Source organism: Coenobita brevimanus, chromosome 22 (genome assembly GCF_032717465.1).
Source record: "Coenobita brevimanus isolate Jiangsu-jjx chromosome 22, ASM3271746v2, whole genome shotgun sequence".
In the NCBI taxonomy this organism is placed as follows: domain Eukaryota; kingdom Metazoa; phylum Arthropoda; class Malacostraca; order Decapoda; family Coenobitidae; genus Coenobita; species Coenobita brevimanus.
This window is the reverse complement of record NC_136975.1, coordinates 44,590,993-44,608,479: the sequence shown is the minus strand read 5'-3', so window position 1 is coordinate 44,608,479 and position 17,487 is coordinate 44,590,993. Positions and strand designations below refer to the sequence as shown.

The 17,487-nt window shown below is 43.8% G+C and overlaps 1 protein-coding gene across 1 annotated transcript in view; it reads right to left on the bottom strand.

The window, feature by feature from the left end:
• LOC145392496 (uncharacterized) overlaps window positions 1-17,487 on the bottom strand; it is a 52,259-nt gene that overhangs the window by 10,444 nt on the left and 24,328 nt on the right. The window contains exons 8-13 of the mRNA XM_080266888.1: window positions 14,720-15,023; window positions 10,065-10,436; window positions 7,535-9,150; window positions 5,636-5,788; window positions 2,121-2,222; window positions 586-795 (exon numbers count right to left, since the gene is read on the bottom strand). Coding sequence (XP_080123014.1) covers window positions 586-795; window positions 2,121-2,222; window positions 5,636-5,788; window positions 7,535-9,150; window positions 10,065-10,436; window positions 14,720-15,023 — 2,757 coding nt within the window. The remainder of the gene's footprint in view (window positions 1-585; window positions 796-2,120; window positions 2,223-5,635; window positions 5,789-7,534; window positions 9,151-10,064; window positions 10,437-14,719; window positions 15,024-17,487) is intronic.

The window sequence follows — 17,487 nt, the reverse complement described above, 5'->3', positions numbered from 1 at the left end:
TCTCTACATAATCATGATACTGAGCCATTTCTCTGCTCAGTCCCATATCTCATGTTCTCCATGCAAGACATTACCCTACATAGTCTCTGGTCTACCTTTGTGCATTCTTCCCTACACATTCATACTGGTGGCCCTCTTCTCAACATGCTGAAACAATCTTCAACCCACCAATTTGTAGCACTTCTCATATAGCTCTTTATGCCACCTCTCATGTAGAATACTCTTCTCAATTCTGCCATTTTGTAATGATCTACTAACCCATCAAACCTTTCTCATTTCTGTCTGTTCCAATCCATTTGCATCCTCTTCTCTCACTGGCTAAATATCAAAGTCACACAGCACAACACTTTAAACATGCTTTGTAGAAAATAACCTTTACACAAAAGGGGAGTTCCTTCCTAGTCAGGAGAAGCAATGGTTACCTAAGCTTTCGTATTATTTGTCTTACATCATTACAAACATAGTCTGCATGTGTAAGATACAAGATATGATTAATGTGTCATAAACAAATATAGCTACCATTTAAAAAATAAGATGCCAGAGAGCCTCCTATGGCCTGTAGTCCCTCCTGCTTCTCTGTCTCACCTGTGATGATGTATCTGCAGGCGACAAAACTGTCCTCTTTACAACTTTGAGTGGCTGCTGCTGTTGCTGTGTGGTCTGGTCACTCTGAGGGAGCTCTCTTAACTTAACCTGCTGTTGTTGTTGATGTTGATACTGCTGTTGTTGCTGCTGTTGCTGTCCCTGCTGCATCACTGGCACCTTCCTCACTATCTGACGCAACGTTTTCACCACCTGTTCTCAATGTTGATAATGATCAAGACATTAGGTGACGAAATAATAAACACAATTAACCCTTTCACAAAATCTGATGTATCATCAAATGTATTATAGTCAGATGCCACAACCGAAAGCTGCTGGCAGCTCTTTACTCCTTCCCAGGATCACAGGAGGGACACTACAAGGGGACAGTGCAGTTCTCATCCTTGGCCAGAATTGTATCATTTTCAGTTTTTCTTGACAAGTGCCTGTTTTCAAGTACCGTACCTTAAAATATCACAGGGCAGTTCATGAAAATCTTCTTCTAGGCATGCTTCTTTATAGCAATAGCCATGAGCACAGCTCTGACCTACAAGCCTGAGAATGTATTCACATAATGATTTTCTTTATTCTGTGGTGGGGGGGGGGCATTTACCATCCACTCACTCGATGTAGTACTGCTGTCGGGTGTCTGCTCTTTCCTTTCCATCCTTCTTTCCTTCCATTCTCTTCAGTCTCACTTTCCTTCATTCTTTACTTGTCCTTCTGCCTACGGGTGACTTTACACTCCCTCTTCTGTCTGTCTTTCCTTCATTCTTTCCTCTTCCTTCTGCCTGTGAGTGACTCTACACTGACTGACAAGCCAAATGGTTTCCTGTACACCAGGAAACCATTTACTACGCTAGGTGGTAAACATTTAACCAAATTTTGGCACCTAGTGGTTTAGTGGGTAATTATTGTGCTCCAGTCGGATTGAGCCAGAGAAGGTTTACATCCAAGGGGTGGCTGGGGTTGACTGCTCATGTAGTGCCACTCAGGGATGAGTGACACTGGTCACTCTCATCTTAAATGTCAGGACCAATTGCCTAGCCCCAGGCTCCTATGCTTCTCATGGGGCAATGTAGGTTTGGATGATGGATGGATGGATGGATTTTCTTTATTTACAGTCCAGAACGGCAGTCATACTGTTTTTCTTTTTTTTTTAATTCACAATGCAGAGTGGTACCAGTGCTCACAGTTTCATTTTCAATGGTTTTTGGTTCAAAACACAGAACAAACATTTAAACAAGGAATTTATGGTGTGTGCCAATGTACCAGTAAACAAATCCTGGGAAATGAAATCAGCTAGGCATGATAATAATCAAGCAGTGTATACACACAAGGATTCCTTCACAAAATAACCATGGGGAGAATGTGAAAGGGTTAATCATTATGTATTCAGCAACTGTTACTTTTCAACATTAAGTACTGTACACCTAGCTATGGATGAAAAAAATTAAGCTTACCTTAAAACATCATACATGTGCCAACCAAGAGAGCATGAATATCATCTGCATTTGTACAGGGGGAATGTACAGTACCTGTGGTTGTGCCTGAGTTGAGTCTGGCTGCTCTGCCATTTCAGTAGCCTCAAACTCAGTGATGGGGGGTCCTATCTGGTTCCCTTCTTCGTCAACTGGAATCTGAAATATGTAAAAAGGTTATTCAATAACTAAATCATTCATATATGGTAGGTAAGCATAATGGTAGTGGGGTGTCCACCACTTGATGCAGTACTACCCTTACATGACTCAAAGCTGGAAAATGATGTCAAACAGTTTCCTGTAAGCTAGGAAACCATTTACTAAACTGGGTGATAACCATATAGCCAATAAATGACACCAGGTGGTCAAGTGGGTTAACTGATCATAAAATATGGTACCACTAAGAAGAAAGTGAGGCTCACTACCTTTACTTTAAATTTAAGGGTTCAAAATAGTTAACTCTAAGCCCCCAAGGCTCATGATAGGACAATAATGGACTGGATGATAGTTCCCTGTACACAACATGGATAGGAATTACTGTACTGGTAAAAAGCATATCAGTTTTACTGGTAATTTTACATTGGCAAAATCAATCTTGTCATTCCTCAATCGTTTTCGTTTTCGTTTTTAAAGGCTCCAACATGCTTGCATGTGTCGGCCTTGGTCACCTAATGGCGGCTCTCCACGCTGCACGATCCATTGCAGCCTCCCTGTTCAGTCCCTTAACCCTAAGGTCACACTTAATGATCTCGTCCCATGTCTTTGTCGGTCTACCTTTCATAACCCCACCCCCAATATTAACACTTCTCACCTTCCTCACTCAATTATCATCCCCCATCCTCTCCACATGTCCAAACCACCTCAATCTACCTCTCCTCATCACAACACCAATACACTCCAGTTCCATCCTACCTCTCAACTCTTCCATCATAAACCCAGCCCCTCCAAGCATTGGACGCAGGGACGCACTGCACATCCACCTAATCACTGTCATTTCTGTGCGTCTGAGCCAGCGAATATCTTCCTCCTTCACTGCCCAGGTCTCACTACCATACAGCATTACACTCCTAACACAAGCTGCATACAAAGACCCCTTAGCACGTAGGGAGAGTCCTCTCAATGTCAGGAGAGGCAAGAGCTCCCTGAACTTCTTCCAACCACTTCTCACCTTAGCCACAGAGCTAGCTCCAGCCCCACCTCCAACACACAACATGTCTCCCAAATAACAAAACTCTTCCACACACTCAAGAGATTCACCAGCAAGTTCAATTCTTTCACGTCTGACAATCTCCACCTGCTCACCCCGACACGCCGTACACATAAAATCAGCATTATCTCGCAGTCTACCTCTGATACCACTACATCTCTTATGCACCCATTTATCACACACACTGCACAAGATGGAATTACTTCCCACGCCCTTGTGGCAAACTGCACATGGCCACTCTCCCTCGTCTTTGACAGTACCACCACCAACCCTAGATATCATCAGTTTTGTTTTATCTGCATTTACCCTTAAACCCTTTTGCCCCATACCATCTCTCCACTTCCTAAACCTTTCCTCCACCTCCCTTTCATTCTCTGCAATCAACACCAAATCATCAGCATACGACAACTCCCACGGAAGTCCGTTTCTAAAGTCACGTGAAAGGGCTTCAAGTACCATGATAAACAACATGAGACTCAAGACTGACCCCTGATGCACACCAACATTCACGGAAAACTCATCACTCAAATCTCCATTTACTCTTACCTGGGTGTGAGCACCCACATACATGGCCATAACCACCCTAACCAGCCACTTCTCCAAGCCAAGCTTTCTTATTGCCCACTTCACCACCTCTCTAGGGACTCTGTCAAAGGCCTTTTCCAAATCAACAAAAACAAAATAAAGATCCTTCTCCTACCAATATATTTTTCCTGAAGCTGTTGAACAATGAATATGGCATCAGTGGTCCCCCTACCTGGCATAAACCCAAACTGCATCTCCACGAGAAATAAACCATCTAGTTTGTTCAACAAGGTCTGAACACCATTATCATCTTTAAGATCAGCAGCGTCAATTTCTGAAGACGCCACCCTCGCTCTTCCTGACAATGAAAAGTGAATGGCTAGAGCTTGCTTCTTTTTCGGTAAGTCAGTCAGTTCGCACAATATGTCGATGTCCTTCTTCCAACTCTCATAGTCAGAATCATTTTCAAGTTGAGCACAATGCCATTATGCTCTAACCACACTCTGCTACCAGTATTGGGATGCAAAACATCCGAACTCACTGGACTCACACTTCCAAGTGCGCAGGCTCCGCCGGCATACCGTAAGACCCTTCCGATGTCGTCACCACTCGGACCGTAACAAGTGCATGAGCACACACACACTATAACAGCAATATGCACTAACACTTATATCTATATCATATCCTTTATCAATACCCCTCTTATGTTTCCTTCTCTCTCCCTGTCTCTCTCTTTCAACAGAGAGAGAGAGAGAGAGAGAGAGAGATGGGTTGAAGGGGGGAGGCTGGTACAGTATATTTGTTATTAAATACGGCGATGAATCACGGATGACTTAATGAGCCTTATAAAGAGATACTGATAAGTACTGTACACCATGATAAATACAATTTTTTCCTTTGTATTTCAATGCCATGAAAAGAGATTAGAAAATATAATGGAAACACACCACAACAAATTTTAAGAAAAAACATACATACATACATAATATACATACAAAGAGAGAGAGAGAGAGAGAGAGAGAAAGTGAAGTCTTTCCAGATTAGATGGTACACCTGTACTGGTCATCAAACTGACTCCTAACCTCACCCACGCACCTCCCATCCCATCAACCACCAAGCACATGCATTCCAGTGGGAAGAGAGTGGGATGAGCTTCTCCGCCATCTCTCGCTGTCCCGACTATAGCACCTATCTCACATACGGTGGTTCAAAGTGGCGGGTGAGTATATAACACCCAACTTTTGTTGGGTGTACACTGCAGGTGGTAAAATGGAATTCAGAGATTAGCATGGAAATAAAGAAGTCACTGCACAACAATGTTGTGATCCCCACACTAATGTACTGTACAGTAGTGAAGTCTGAACTTTCCTGGATGGACACAAGACAAGCATGAGTGAAGTGGAAATGAGTTACTCAAGAGGAGCATTGGGAGTTATGCTGAGAGACTGACAGGCAAATGAGGAAGTCTGGGAGCATTAAACTGTTAATAATGATGTGCTGGAATATGCTGGGAGTATCCTTTGTAGGTACTGGTATAGCATAGCGAAGTAAATGGAAAGACTGAATAAGGGGGTATATGCAGTGGAGGGAGAGAGCGGGAGATGATACATAAGGATGAAGCAAAAGGATGTAACACAGAGATATACGAATGAGGGTGGTGTGAGATGGAGGAAAGGAAGACTGAAGACAGAGGACAGGGCAAGGTGGAGTAGATCTATTAACGGCCACCCCTTCTGGGATTAAGTCATCTGGTTATGTACCGTACTATATACAGATGATTTTCAAACACATGGCTTATTCAAAAGAAAAGAAAATGTGTGAAATGAATGCAGAATGTTACCTTCTTGATGGAGAGTATCTCGCCCTTCATATTCTTGCGTGTAACCTTTTGGTATCTGCGGGCCTTGGTCCGGGTGACAGGTGCACCACGTTCCACAGTTTGTATCTTCTGACCCACCATCTGCGTTCCACCTACATCCTGAACCACTTTCACCTGCACAACACCACATTATTATGTCAGTTTTATCATTTCATCCCTCCACAACTCATATTGTCATTCTCATTCACATTACAGTGCCATCAGAGATTCATACAGCTTCACTCCACATCTCATCCTCACATGTTTGTTGTCTCATAACACATCATCATAATCAGCATTAAAATATGACCTCCACTCACCACACCATTTTATCACACTAATTTCACCTCATCACATTTCAACACAACATCTCACCATGCTAATATCCCTGCATTTATGGTGTTTAGCACACAGCATGAAGCCAGAATTTTCAGGAACTGAATGGTATGAGAATGAACAGTGGCCCACTTCACTGGCAATAGTGTCTAATGGTTCTTTAATTTTTGTGCTTTCTCCTTCTTTGGCTATGTATCCTACCTCACCCCCATCTTTGGGAGTGGGGATTAGGGTTGAGATGATCATGATAATAAACTGTTTAAAGCAGAACCCTAAGCTGAAAAAATACCAATAATAGCAACATAACATCATCATAACATAACAATGACTCAAAGCATGAAAGCACAAGAACTACCAAACTGCACTGAAATCAGCTACACAAGTATTCACACATCTTTCTCCCAAATCCTAGCTCCACCTCATAGGCATAATCATCTTTGGTCACTTTTATTTTTGTATAAAGACACAATCACCATCCTATCCACCGAGTACAAATCCACTCATCCACACATTTTGGCTTGGCAATATTTCACACAAAATTTTCAGCCCGCTATTTCCTTTACAATTTACCACTGTCTCAGGTCGCCTACACATCCCCGAGTCTCTTCACAGTTTTCCTTACTTTTGCCATAGTAACATGCTCAGGCACCACTACTCCTTTTCTGTCCACCACCAATAACCAATGTTTACCACCACTCAGCTCTCATCATTCACATTCATCTCTCTCTCTCTCTCTCTTTCATTCTACTCCTGATTTCCCTTCTGATTATTATACAGTGTTTGTTCTCTAGGTGGGGGTGCTAACCATCCACTCACTCATGTAGTGCTGCTCTTAGGTGCCTGTCTTTTCCTTTCTTCCTTCCCTCCTCTTGACTTTCCTTCATTCTTTCCTCTTTCTTCTGTCTAAGGGTGACACTACTCTGAGTGACATGCCAAATGGTTTCTGGTGCACCAGGAAACTATTTACTATGCTGGATGGTAACCATATAACCAAACTAGGGCGCCTGGTGGTTTAGTGGGTAATTAGGCCAGTCCAATCGGACTGAGCCGGTGCAGGTTTATATTCAAGGGGTGGTTGAGGTTTGTTGCTCACTTAATGCCACTCAAGGATGAATGAGGCTGATCTCTCTCATCTTAAATGTCAGGACCAACTTGCCTAGCCCCGGGCTCCTACGCTCCTCATGGGGCAACACTGGATTAGATGATGATGATGTTCTAACCTACAGCAGGTCCATTTGACTCATTCCCACCTCATAGTTCCAGGTCAAGAAATTTCATGTTACAGGAGTGGCCCTCTTCCACCAGGAAAAAATAAACCAACTACAGTATTCTTCCTTTCTCATTCTTCACATTTTCATGTTTTTTCCACCTACACTCATACATTTCAGCACCCCTTTGTACTATACTTTACTTTCTATTTTTCAAAGTGCTTGCGTTCATTTTCTCCTTATAAAGCCATTTAGTTCTTCCATTTGCTTGCAACAGAATGACAAAAACAACAAACAAAAAAGTACTGTACTATAATACACATCAGGGATACTATACCTGCAGGTTATGTGGATTATTAACACTAAAACGACCTCCTAGTCTGCTCTTGACGTCCCTTCCTCTCCTGGCACCATATTTTTGTTCATGCTGCTCATGCTGGTGTTGTTGATAGTCTTGTTCCTGGTAGCCCTGGCTGCCATAGTAATCATCCTGCTGATACTGATCACCAAGGTAGTCATCCTGCTGTCTCTGGTAGCTTTCCTCCTCCTCCTGATACCCTGTCTGGTGTTGCATCTCTGTGTCCTGGTATCCATGTGAGAGGTGATCAGCCTCCGGGTACTGCTGGGCATACTGGTCTGGCTCCCCATATGAATGGCCTGATTGCTCTGTATCCTGGTATCCCTGTAAAGATTGGTCTGTTTCCTGGTAGCCATAATGTTCCTGATAGCTCTGTTGGTCCTCCTGGTAGTAGTCATCCTTATAGGAGTCTTGATAGCTCTGGTTATAATCACCTTGGCTGTAGCTTTCATCATATGTCTGCTGGGATTCCCAACTAGAAAGCTCATTTACCTGCCTGTCATCATATCCATGCCGGCCACTAGCATCATCCCTTTGAGTGTGACTAGATGGTGGTACTCTGGACTGGTATGTGTCATTCTGAGGATACTGATCATGATGTGAAACTCCCCTGGAAGGATACTCAGCAGCTGGAGAGCCCATGGGGGAATGTAAAGACCGTCCTGGATGTGCCTGGTGGTGGTGATGAGGGGGTGGTTGGTTGTGATGTGTTGAGGGTGGTGTGCTGTGGTGGTGCTGTGGCTGGGAGTGACGCTGTTGAATTGTTTCAATGTGGTGCTGCTCTGGAGGTTGCTGGAGATGAGGAGGAGGTTGCTGAGCCGGTGGTTGGTGGTGATGAGACAGGTGATGAGGAGGCGGAGGATGAGAGTGGTGAGGCGGAGGTGGCTGCTGATGGGGTGAGGGTTGATGTGGAGGTGGCTGGTGTGGTGGAGGTTGGAGGGGTGGAGGCTGGTGAGGTGGAGGCTGATGTGGTGGTCGTTGTGGTGGTGGTTGGTGTGTTGGTGGTGGCTGATTAAGTGGCGGTTGGTGGGGTGGTGGTTGGTGTGGTGGTGGCAGGTGTCGTGGTGGCTGTCCAGCCTGATGAGATGGGAGAACATCCTGATGTGAGGAATGGTGATTGTGGTGGTCATGAGGTGTATGGTGGTCAAAGTGGCCTGAATGGTGCCCTGGCTGATCAAAGTGATGGTGTGGGGGTCTGTCATGAAGTCGCTCATGTGGTCTTTCATGCTGACGATCATGTTGACGGTCACGCAGTCGATCATGTTGACGGTCATGCTGCCTGTCGTGTTGGAAGTTAGGACTATGAGAGGGTGGAGGGTGGGTGAAGCGGGGAGGTGGCTGGTTGGTCCTGTCTTGGAAGCCTGCATTATCTTTCTCATGGATGTTAGGGTGCTGTTGGTGATGAGGAGGTCTGTGACGAGGCCCTGACCCTCTACGAAACCGTGGGTTAGGAGGAGGAATCTGGGTATTAGCTGGGTGTGTTGGTCTCAGCTGCGGGCGGATTCCAAAGCGAGGTCTTATGTTATGCTGTTGTGGTCCACCAGGCATGCGGGGACCGCCACCACGAGGGAACGGACCAATATTATGTCCACCACCTGAAAAATAATATGTTGTTTTTGACTATACCAGACTGACTCTATTGGACGGGTATATATGAAGCTACAGTGCAGGGTGAAACCTCTTGGCCTATCAGATGGAGCCATGATTCTGTGGGTTTGAATGATGAGTGAATGGAATTCTGGCCCACTGAACTAGGCAAACTTTGGCTGTCTGAATGTTGCTACTCCTCACCCCACCCTGGATGATGATGATGATGTTTTGGCTGTTCTGTGGCCACAGGCTCATTTAAATGTGAGCACAGTTGACTGCAAGCTAAAGCTTCTCTTCCCCTGCAGTCCATTATCCTCATAATAGGGGTTAAGAGGGGAGTGAATAATATTTTTATGCACTGTAATATCATTGCTGCCATGTGAGGGATTCCCCCTCCAACACTGGCTCCATAATAATGGGAATGATTCTACTAACTGTACCAATAAGTACTTCTAATCAATACAGTATTGTATATCACACATGTTTTGCCTACAACTTCCGCAACATGCACAGAAATATTACCTAAATGCAAACCTAAAGTTCATGGCCCTGATATAGTATAGGGATTTAATAAAGATGCTGGTCTACAGACATCACGTGAGGGCTTCTGGAAGCTAATAAGGGACTTCATTAAAGCTGGTAGTCTATGACAGTGAAGCCCTTCATGCCTAAAAAGTACAGAATGACAGAGTGACAGGGCCATGCTTAGAGATGCTTCTCATATAAATATATAACCTTCAGTATCATCAAGATCTTACCACAAAGGATAAGCAGGATCTTGAATCTGGAAAATGAAAATGACAAAGCAGAGGCTATCAGCAAATGTCCAGGGATTTAGACTATATATTTAGTTACCCATTATCCAACCATTTAAAATTCTCAGCTCTACCCACAAGCAACAATTTATCATCTCTCTTACCTCTTCTAAATGGCAGCTGCGTCTTGCCCTGAAACTGCTGTCTGTCTCCTGGACGACCGTGCTGTTCATTAGTATGTTGCTGCTGCTGTTGCTGCTGCTGCTGCGGCTGCTGCTGCTGTTGTTGTTGTTGTTGTTGCTGTTCTTGTTTAACTTTCTGTTGTGGAAACTGTTCTGCAACCGGCTTCTGCTGCATACCTGGCCTTTGCTCTATGCCCTCCTTGTCCTGCTTGGCTTTCTTGGTTGCTATTTCTGTTGCTTTTATTGCAGCGGCAGCCTTCCTGCGTGCTTCCTTTTTGGCCAAAAGCTCTTCTCTTAAACGCTTCTGTTCCTGCATCTTCCGCTGATATTCACCATCATCAGCTGAGTCTGCTCCTCTCTGGAAAATGAAGCAAATATGATCAAATGATACACAGCAACATCAACCAACAATACTGACTGTTCCAGTAAATGTGTCTTACATACACCCATGTTTCCTACTAAGATTAGAAGTAATTTCAGGTTAACATTACAATGGTAATGTCAATAAAGTTGTTTCAAAGCAGTCGAAGCTGAATTAGTCTCCAAGACATTGCATCCACATGCAGTGCAAAACAAAAGCATGTTTATTATAATGTTTTTAGCTTTAAAACATAATTACAAGCAAGCAATCAGCTACAGCCAGGCACCTATTAATATCTATCTGTCTACTGCCAGATGCCTTAATTTATTAAGAGGTGGACACAAATAAATCGCCTCCATGTCACCCAGTCCCCCGCCATTTCACTGCCCGGCTCCAAGCTCACACCCCAACTCTCATATAACTCTTCACTCCATCCCTCCAACTCATCCTTGGCTTCCCCCTTCCCCTCCTCCCCCTCCACCTCAATTACATACACTCTCCTTGTTGGTCTCTTGCTCTCCATCCTCTCTACATGGCCAAACCACCTCAATGTATTTCTCCTAACGCTTTCTATCACATCCACATCCACACCACAATGCTCCTTCACTTCCTCATTTGTCAGTCTGTTTCTCCATGTAACTCCACGTGCTCCTTTCAAATAACTCATTTTCACTGCTCTCACTTTTGACTTGTGTACTTCCAACAAGGTCCATGCTTCACTTCCATTCATAAGAGTTGGTATCACAATACTGTCATGCACCGAATTTTTTTACTTCTATGCTCACTTCCCTGTTTCGTATCACTGCTTTCAAAGAACCAGCAAGCTTTCACTCCTGTTGTACCATTTCAGGCACTTCACCTTCCAAACCTCCATCCTTACTCATCACACTACCCAAGTACTTAAATACACTTACATTTTCCATTTCCTCATCATCCAAAAGCACTGTACATCCAGTGACTTCATTTTTCTCGGACAAAATAACTTTACTCTTCCCTACATTCACCTTTAGATTCCGTTTCTTACACACACTTCAAAATTCATTCACCAAGCCCTGCAGTTCCCCTTCGTCTTCACTTAACAACACCGTATCATTTGCAAACAACAGTACAGAGAGTTTCCAAATGTTGTCCTCTCTCATTAAAGCCACTGCAACATCCACTGCCCTACCTTGTATCTCTTTTATAACCCCATCCATATACAGACTGAAAAACCATGGAGACATGACACATCCCTGTTTCAATCCAACATTTAGATAGAAAAATTCACTCAATTCACTATCTACACACATTTCAACCTTAGCCCCCCTCATACATACTCTTCACAGCATTCAGCAACTTCCCATTTACTCCATATATTCTTAACATTTTCCACATTCCTTACCTATCCACCCTGTCATTTGCTTTCTCCAAATCCATGAAGGCTGCATAGAACTTCTTTCCCTTCTCTAGAAACTTTTCCACTAAAGACCTAAGAATAAATATCTGATCCATGCAACCTCTTCTCCTCCTAAAACCTCCCTGTTCTTCACCGATTCCTCTGTTATTTCCCTAACTCCGTCAATAAGTACCGGTATCGTGCCATGCACTTTTCCTAATACACGACGAAGGTAAATGCCCCTATGATTACCATATACTTCTTTTTCCTCTTTTCCTTTGTACAGGGGAATAATTATACCAGAATTCCAGTCCTCCGGGACTCTATCTTCCTCCCAGGCCAATCTGCACATCTTCCGTATCCATTCTACTACTACTCTCCCCCATGCTTCAGCATTTCACCTCACACTCGATCTATTCCTGGGGCTTTTGCAATTTTGACTTTCTTCATTGCTTCCACTACTTCCACCCTACTGATTTCTTCCTCACTTCTCACCTCCCTCCTTCTCCCAGCCATTCCCCAGCCACTTATCCTCGCACCACTTTCATTCTCTATGTTTAACAGTTCCTGAAAGTGTTCTCTCCAGCTGCTCACATTTTCTCCCTTCTCCACTGGCAATCTACCATTTTTATCTTTCACTCCCCAACTAACTTCTTTATTACTCTGTCTTACTCTCTCTACCTCTTTCCAGAACATTTTTTTACATTTCCTCCACTTTACACTAAAATTCCTTCCAAATTCCTCATCCACTCTCTTCTTACTCTCTGTTACTAATCTTTTCACCTCTCTTCCTCTACATATAACTCTCTCTTCCATCCCTCAACTTCCTCCATGCCTCTGCTTCCCATCCACTCACTATATGCTTTCTTCTTTTGCACCACAGCTTGTCTCACCTCTTCATTCCACCATGCTGTTCCCTGCACCCCCTTTCGTCTTCTCTTCACTCCACACACCACCACACATGCTGCATAGATTTCTTCTGTGAATATCTTGCACACCCCTTCCACCTCCCTCAACTGCTCCAAATCATATTTACTCAATCACCCCTACACTTTTATGATTACAAGAACTGTGATATCATTCATATACAATACCGTACAAATTTCATTACTGTAAGTGGCAGCAATTAAACTCAATTATCATTCTATAACACCTCTCCCCAGACCACAGCTTCTAGAAATGTGAAAGGTCTTGAGCTGCCTCTTAACCCCTATGCACCAGAAAGCGGCATATGCTGCGTCATAATGGGCGACCAAAGAACACCAGTGGACGGGAGGAGGTGCTAATGTATTCCTGTCATCATCTGAACCGGCCACCATTTGATCTTGTCATTAAAGAGTCGCGAGAAAGTCCCGCCACTGCACACGAGTGTGAGTCAGTCTGTCCCACGCCTTTATCAGGTGTAGAACGATGTCTTCAGGTTCCTCCTCATCTAATTCCATCCCCACTGCCCGCAGCCCTTGCATCATCCACCCCTGCCAAGCCTCTTTCCAAGGATAACAAGAAAGAGCTCAGTGATAATGCCATAGGGCATGCCCTGGATGCAACTGTGTCTAGTTTATCTAGTAGTGAAGAAGTTACCACGTTGACAGCAAAGCCAAAGTCAGGGCAGCATGCACACACACAAATACATACTGCCTCAAGCACCAAATATTACTCATCTTCATCATGGCCTTACTCATCGACAAGACCACCTACAGACCTAGGGATGCTTTCACTCGCAAGAAGAAGAGTTGGTGAGTAATGTGGTCTTTAATTTGTTTCCCTACCTGCTACACTTTTCCAGATATGAAGGTTTGAAAACAGGCTATTTTGGGAAAAACACCTGTAATGAAAGTGTGCCTGCACCAAAATAATGCCGGCAAGTAGGGATTAAAGATTCAACGAAGTCAAGTTCCTCGTGCATAATGGCAATTTCATCTTTAACACTTGGGCAGTGTAAGGAAAAGATCAATCACAGAAAGATGACCGATCAACAACTTCAGGCTCATCGTGTCAGGAATGATCTTCACTTCACATCACACCTAGGCAAGCCAGTGAGTGTTTTAACAATTCAGCAAGATACTTTGGTTCACCAAGCTTAAGAAGCTTAAAAAGTAATATGACACAGTGTAAAATCTATTCTAACCTATACTGCCACCAAGTGCCACTTCATTTGAAATTAAGTAGTTGGAGTTCTTGGGGGGAGTCCAAAGACATGCTTTACTCCTCTGTTCAACACAGACTAAACCTTTTTAAGTACATTATTTGGAATACTAATCCATAACAAATTACAACAATCAACATGAAAAAGACCAGTGCATGATCCAGTGTTAAGTGGCAATGTCTGTTCAGGAACTGCCTCACTGAGAACAGGTTTCTAATGTGCAGATTACAACCTTTGACAACTTGATACACATCTTCATAATCTAGTTTTTAACTGAAATAAGTACCCAAGTTTAAGAAAGAACTAGGTGGACAATGAAAGTTATGGCTTTAGTCTTAAAGGTACACATGCTTTTGCCCGAACATAATTCAGTCACTCTTTCTATAAGACTGTATAATGGGTAGATCATGATAAATATCTACGACTGTTCATCTTACCTAGAAAATGTGATAAAGGAAGGACACGGAAAAAAAAAAAAAAAAAAAACGCACAAGTCCTGTACCATTAACCAGTTATTCAAGTCCCTAAAATCCAACTACATAAACTTCCTATTTGGAGCTAGCTAACCATCATTATCATCATCATGACTTCCAAGCTCAATAAAATCTTAATAGGAAATTATTTTCTACATTACTGAACAACAAATACTAATACAGTACTCCTAAAAATAATAATAAATAAAAATGTTAAAAGGGAAAATTTCAGAAGATTTACTACTCTTCACCCCCCAAAAAAATAAACCTAAACTGATCAACTTACCTTGCTGGGCTGTTTCCTTTGTGCAGGTAACTCTGTAACTGGTGCCCTGCCTTGTAGTCTTCCCTGACTGCTGTTGTTAGGAGTCTTCCCTTGGAGCTGTTGTCGGATCCCTTGATTGCTATTTTGCTGCAGCTGCTGCTGCTGCTGCTGTAGTTTATTTCCTTGGTTTTGCTGTGGCCCCTGAGGTCTGATGTCCACAGTTTTGATGGTAGTCAGGTTGGGGTTAGCATTAGCAGTGGTGGTGGTTGGCATTGACAGGCGGCTGGTTATAGGTGCTTTCTTTACCATACTACCACGTTGCTGTAATAACATACGAAAATTCATCATCAGCATCATTACCATCATCATCCTGACTACCATCATCATCAACATCATTCTTACTTTACCATCTAAAGATGGAGTGAGGTCTATCTATATTCTATAGCCCGACGCCCTAATCCCGCAAAGGGTGGCCGCAGACAAAACGCCTCCAAGTCACTCTGTCACCCACCATTTGACTACCCTCCCCCCAACTCACCCCCCCCTCCCTCATATACCTCTCAACTCCATCCCTCCACCTCATCCTCGGTCTACCCCTCCCTCTCCCTCCCTCCACCTCACCTACATACACCCTCTTAGTCAGTCTTTCATTCTCCATCCTCTCCACATGTCCAAACCACCTCAGTGTATTTCTCCTAATCTTTTCAACCACATCCACATCTACCCCACAACGTTCCTTCACTTCTTCATTCATCAACCTGTCCCTCCATGTCACTCCACATGCTCCTCTCAAGTAACTCATTTCCACTGCTCTCACTCTTGACTTGTTCCCCTCTTGCAAGGTCCACGCCTCGCTTCCATATATCAGGGTAGGGATCACAATACCATCATGCAGTGACTTCTTAACTTCCATACTCACCTCCCTATTTCTCATCACTGCTTTCAGTGTGCCAACAACCTTCCTTCCCTGCTGTACCCTTTCATGTACTTCATCCCCCAAAGTTCCATCCTTACTCATCACACTACCCAAGTACTTGAATGCACTCACATTCTCCATATCCTCACCATCCAACCTCACTGGCACACTCTGTGACTTCATTCCTCTCAAACACCATAACTTTACTTTTGTTTACATTAACTTTCAGCTTCCTCCTCCTACACACTGTCCCAAATTCATTCACCAAACCTTGCAACTCCCATTCATCTTCATTCAACAATACTGTATCATCAGCAAACAGCAACACCGGAAGCTTCCAAATCTCACCCTCATTCATTAGGGCCACCCCCACACCCACTGCCCTACCTTGTACCTCCTTTACGACGCCATCCATATATATATTAAACAGCCATGGAGACATTACACATCCCTGTTTCAGTCCCACATTGATATCAAAGAACTCACTCAGCTCACCATCCACTCGCACCGTAGCCCTAGCTCCCTCGTACATACTCTTCACAGCACTCAACAATTTCCCCTCCACTCCATATATTCTTAATACCTTCCACATACCTTTCCTATCTATTCTGTCATAAGCTTTCTCCAAGTCCATGAAGGCAGCGTACACTTTCCTTCCCTTCTCTAGATACTTCTCCACTAAACATCTTAGAACAAATATCTGATCTACACACCCTTTTCCCTTCCTAAATCCCCCTTGTTCTTCTCCAACTAGCTCCTCTGTTATATGCCTAACCCTATCAATGAGTATTCTACCATATATTTTACCAGTCACACTAAGAAGGCAAACACCCCTATGGTTACCACATACTTCTCTCTCCCTTTTCCTTTGTACAGAGGAACAATTATACCTGATTTCCAGTCCTCTGGAACCCTTCCCTCTTCCCAAGCCAATCTACACAACTTCCATATCCACTCCACAACAATCTCACCCCCATACCTAAGCATTTCACCACACACTCCATCAATTCCTGGGGCCTTTCCCAGCTTAATCTTCTTCATCGCTTCCACTACTTCCGACCTACTGATCTCTTCCTCCCTCCTCTCATCTCTTCTTCTCCCAGCCATTCCCCAACCACTTATACTCACACTGCTCTCACTCTCTACATTCAACAATCCTCAAAGTGCTCCTTCCATCTCCTCAATTTCTCTCTCTTCTCCACCAACAATCTATTATTCCTATCTTTCACTCCCCTACTATTTCCCCTTTCACACTGCCTTACTTTCTTTACCTCCTTCCAAAACAATTTCTTACTCTCCCTCCATTTCACACTCAAATTCCTCCCAAACTCTTCATCCACTTTCTTCTTACTCTCCTTCACCAGTCTCTTAACCTCCCTTCTCCTGCTCACATATACTTCTCTCTTCTCTCTCTCATCTTCTCCCCTACCTCTACTCGCCAACCATTCACCATATGCCTTCTTCTTTTGTTCCACATCTCGTTTCACCTCATCATTCCACCATGCTGTCCCTTGCACACCCTTGCATCTCCTCTTCACTCCACAAACCGCCTCACACGCTGCGCTTATCTCTTCCGTGAATATCTTACATACGTCTTCCACCCCTTCCATCTGCTCTAGCTCATACCTTCCCAATCTTTCTTCCACTATGCTCTTATACTCTGTCCTCTTCTCACTATCTTGCAATTTCTCCACTCTTCTCACAGGAGCTGCTTCCTCCTGTCTTCCCCTTCGCCTCCTCAACCACTTTCTTTGCAACTCTACCTTGGCCATCACTAAGTGATGGTCCGAGACTCCATTCCCCCACCCTCTCCACACCCTTGCATCCAACACTTGTCTTCTCATTCGCTCATCCACACACACGTAGTCT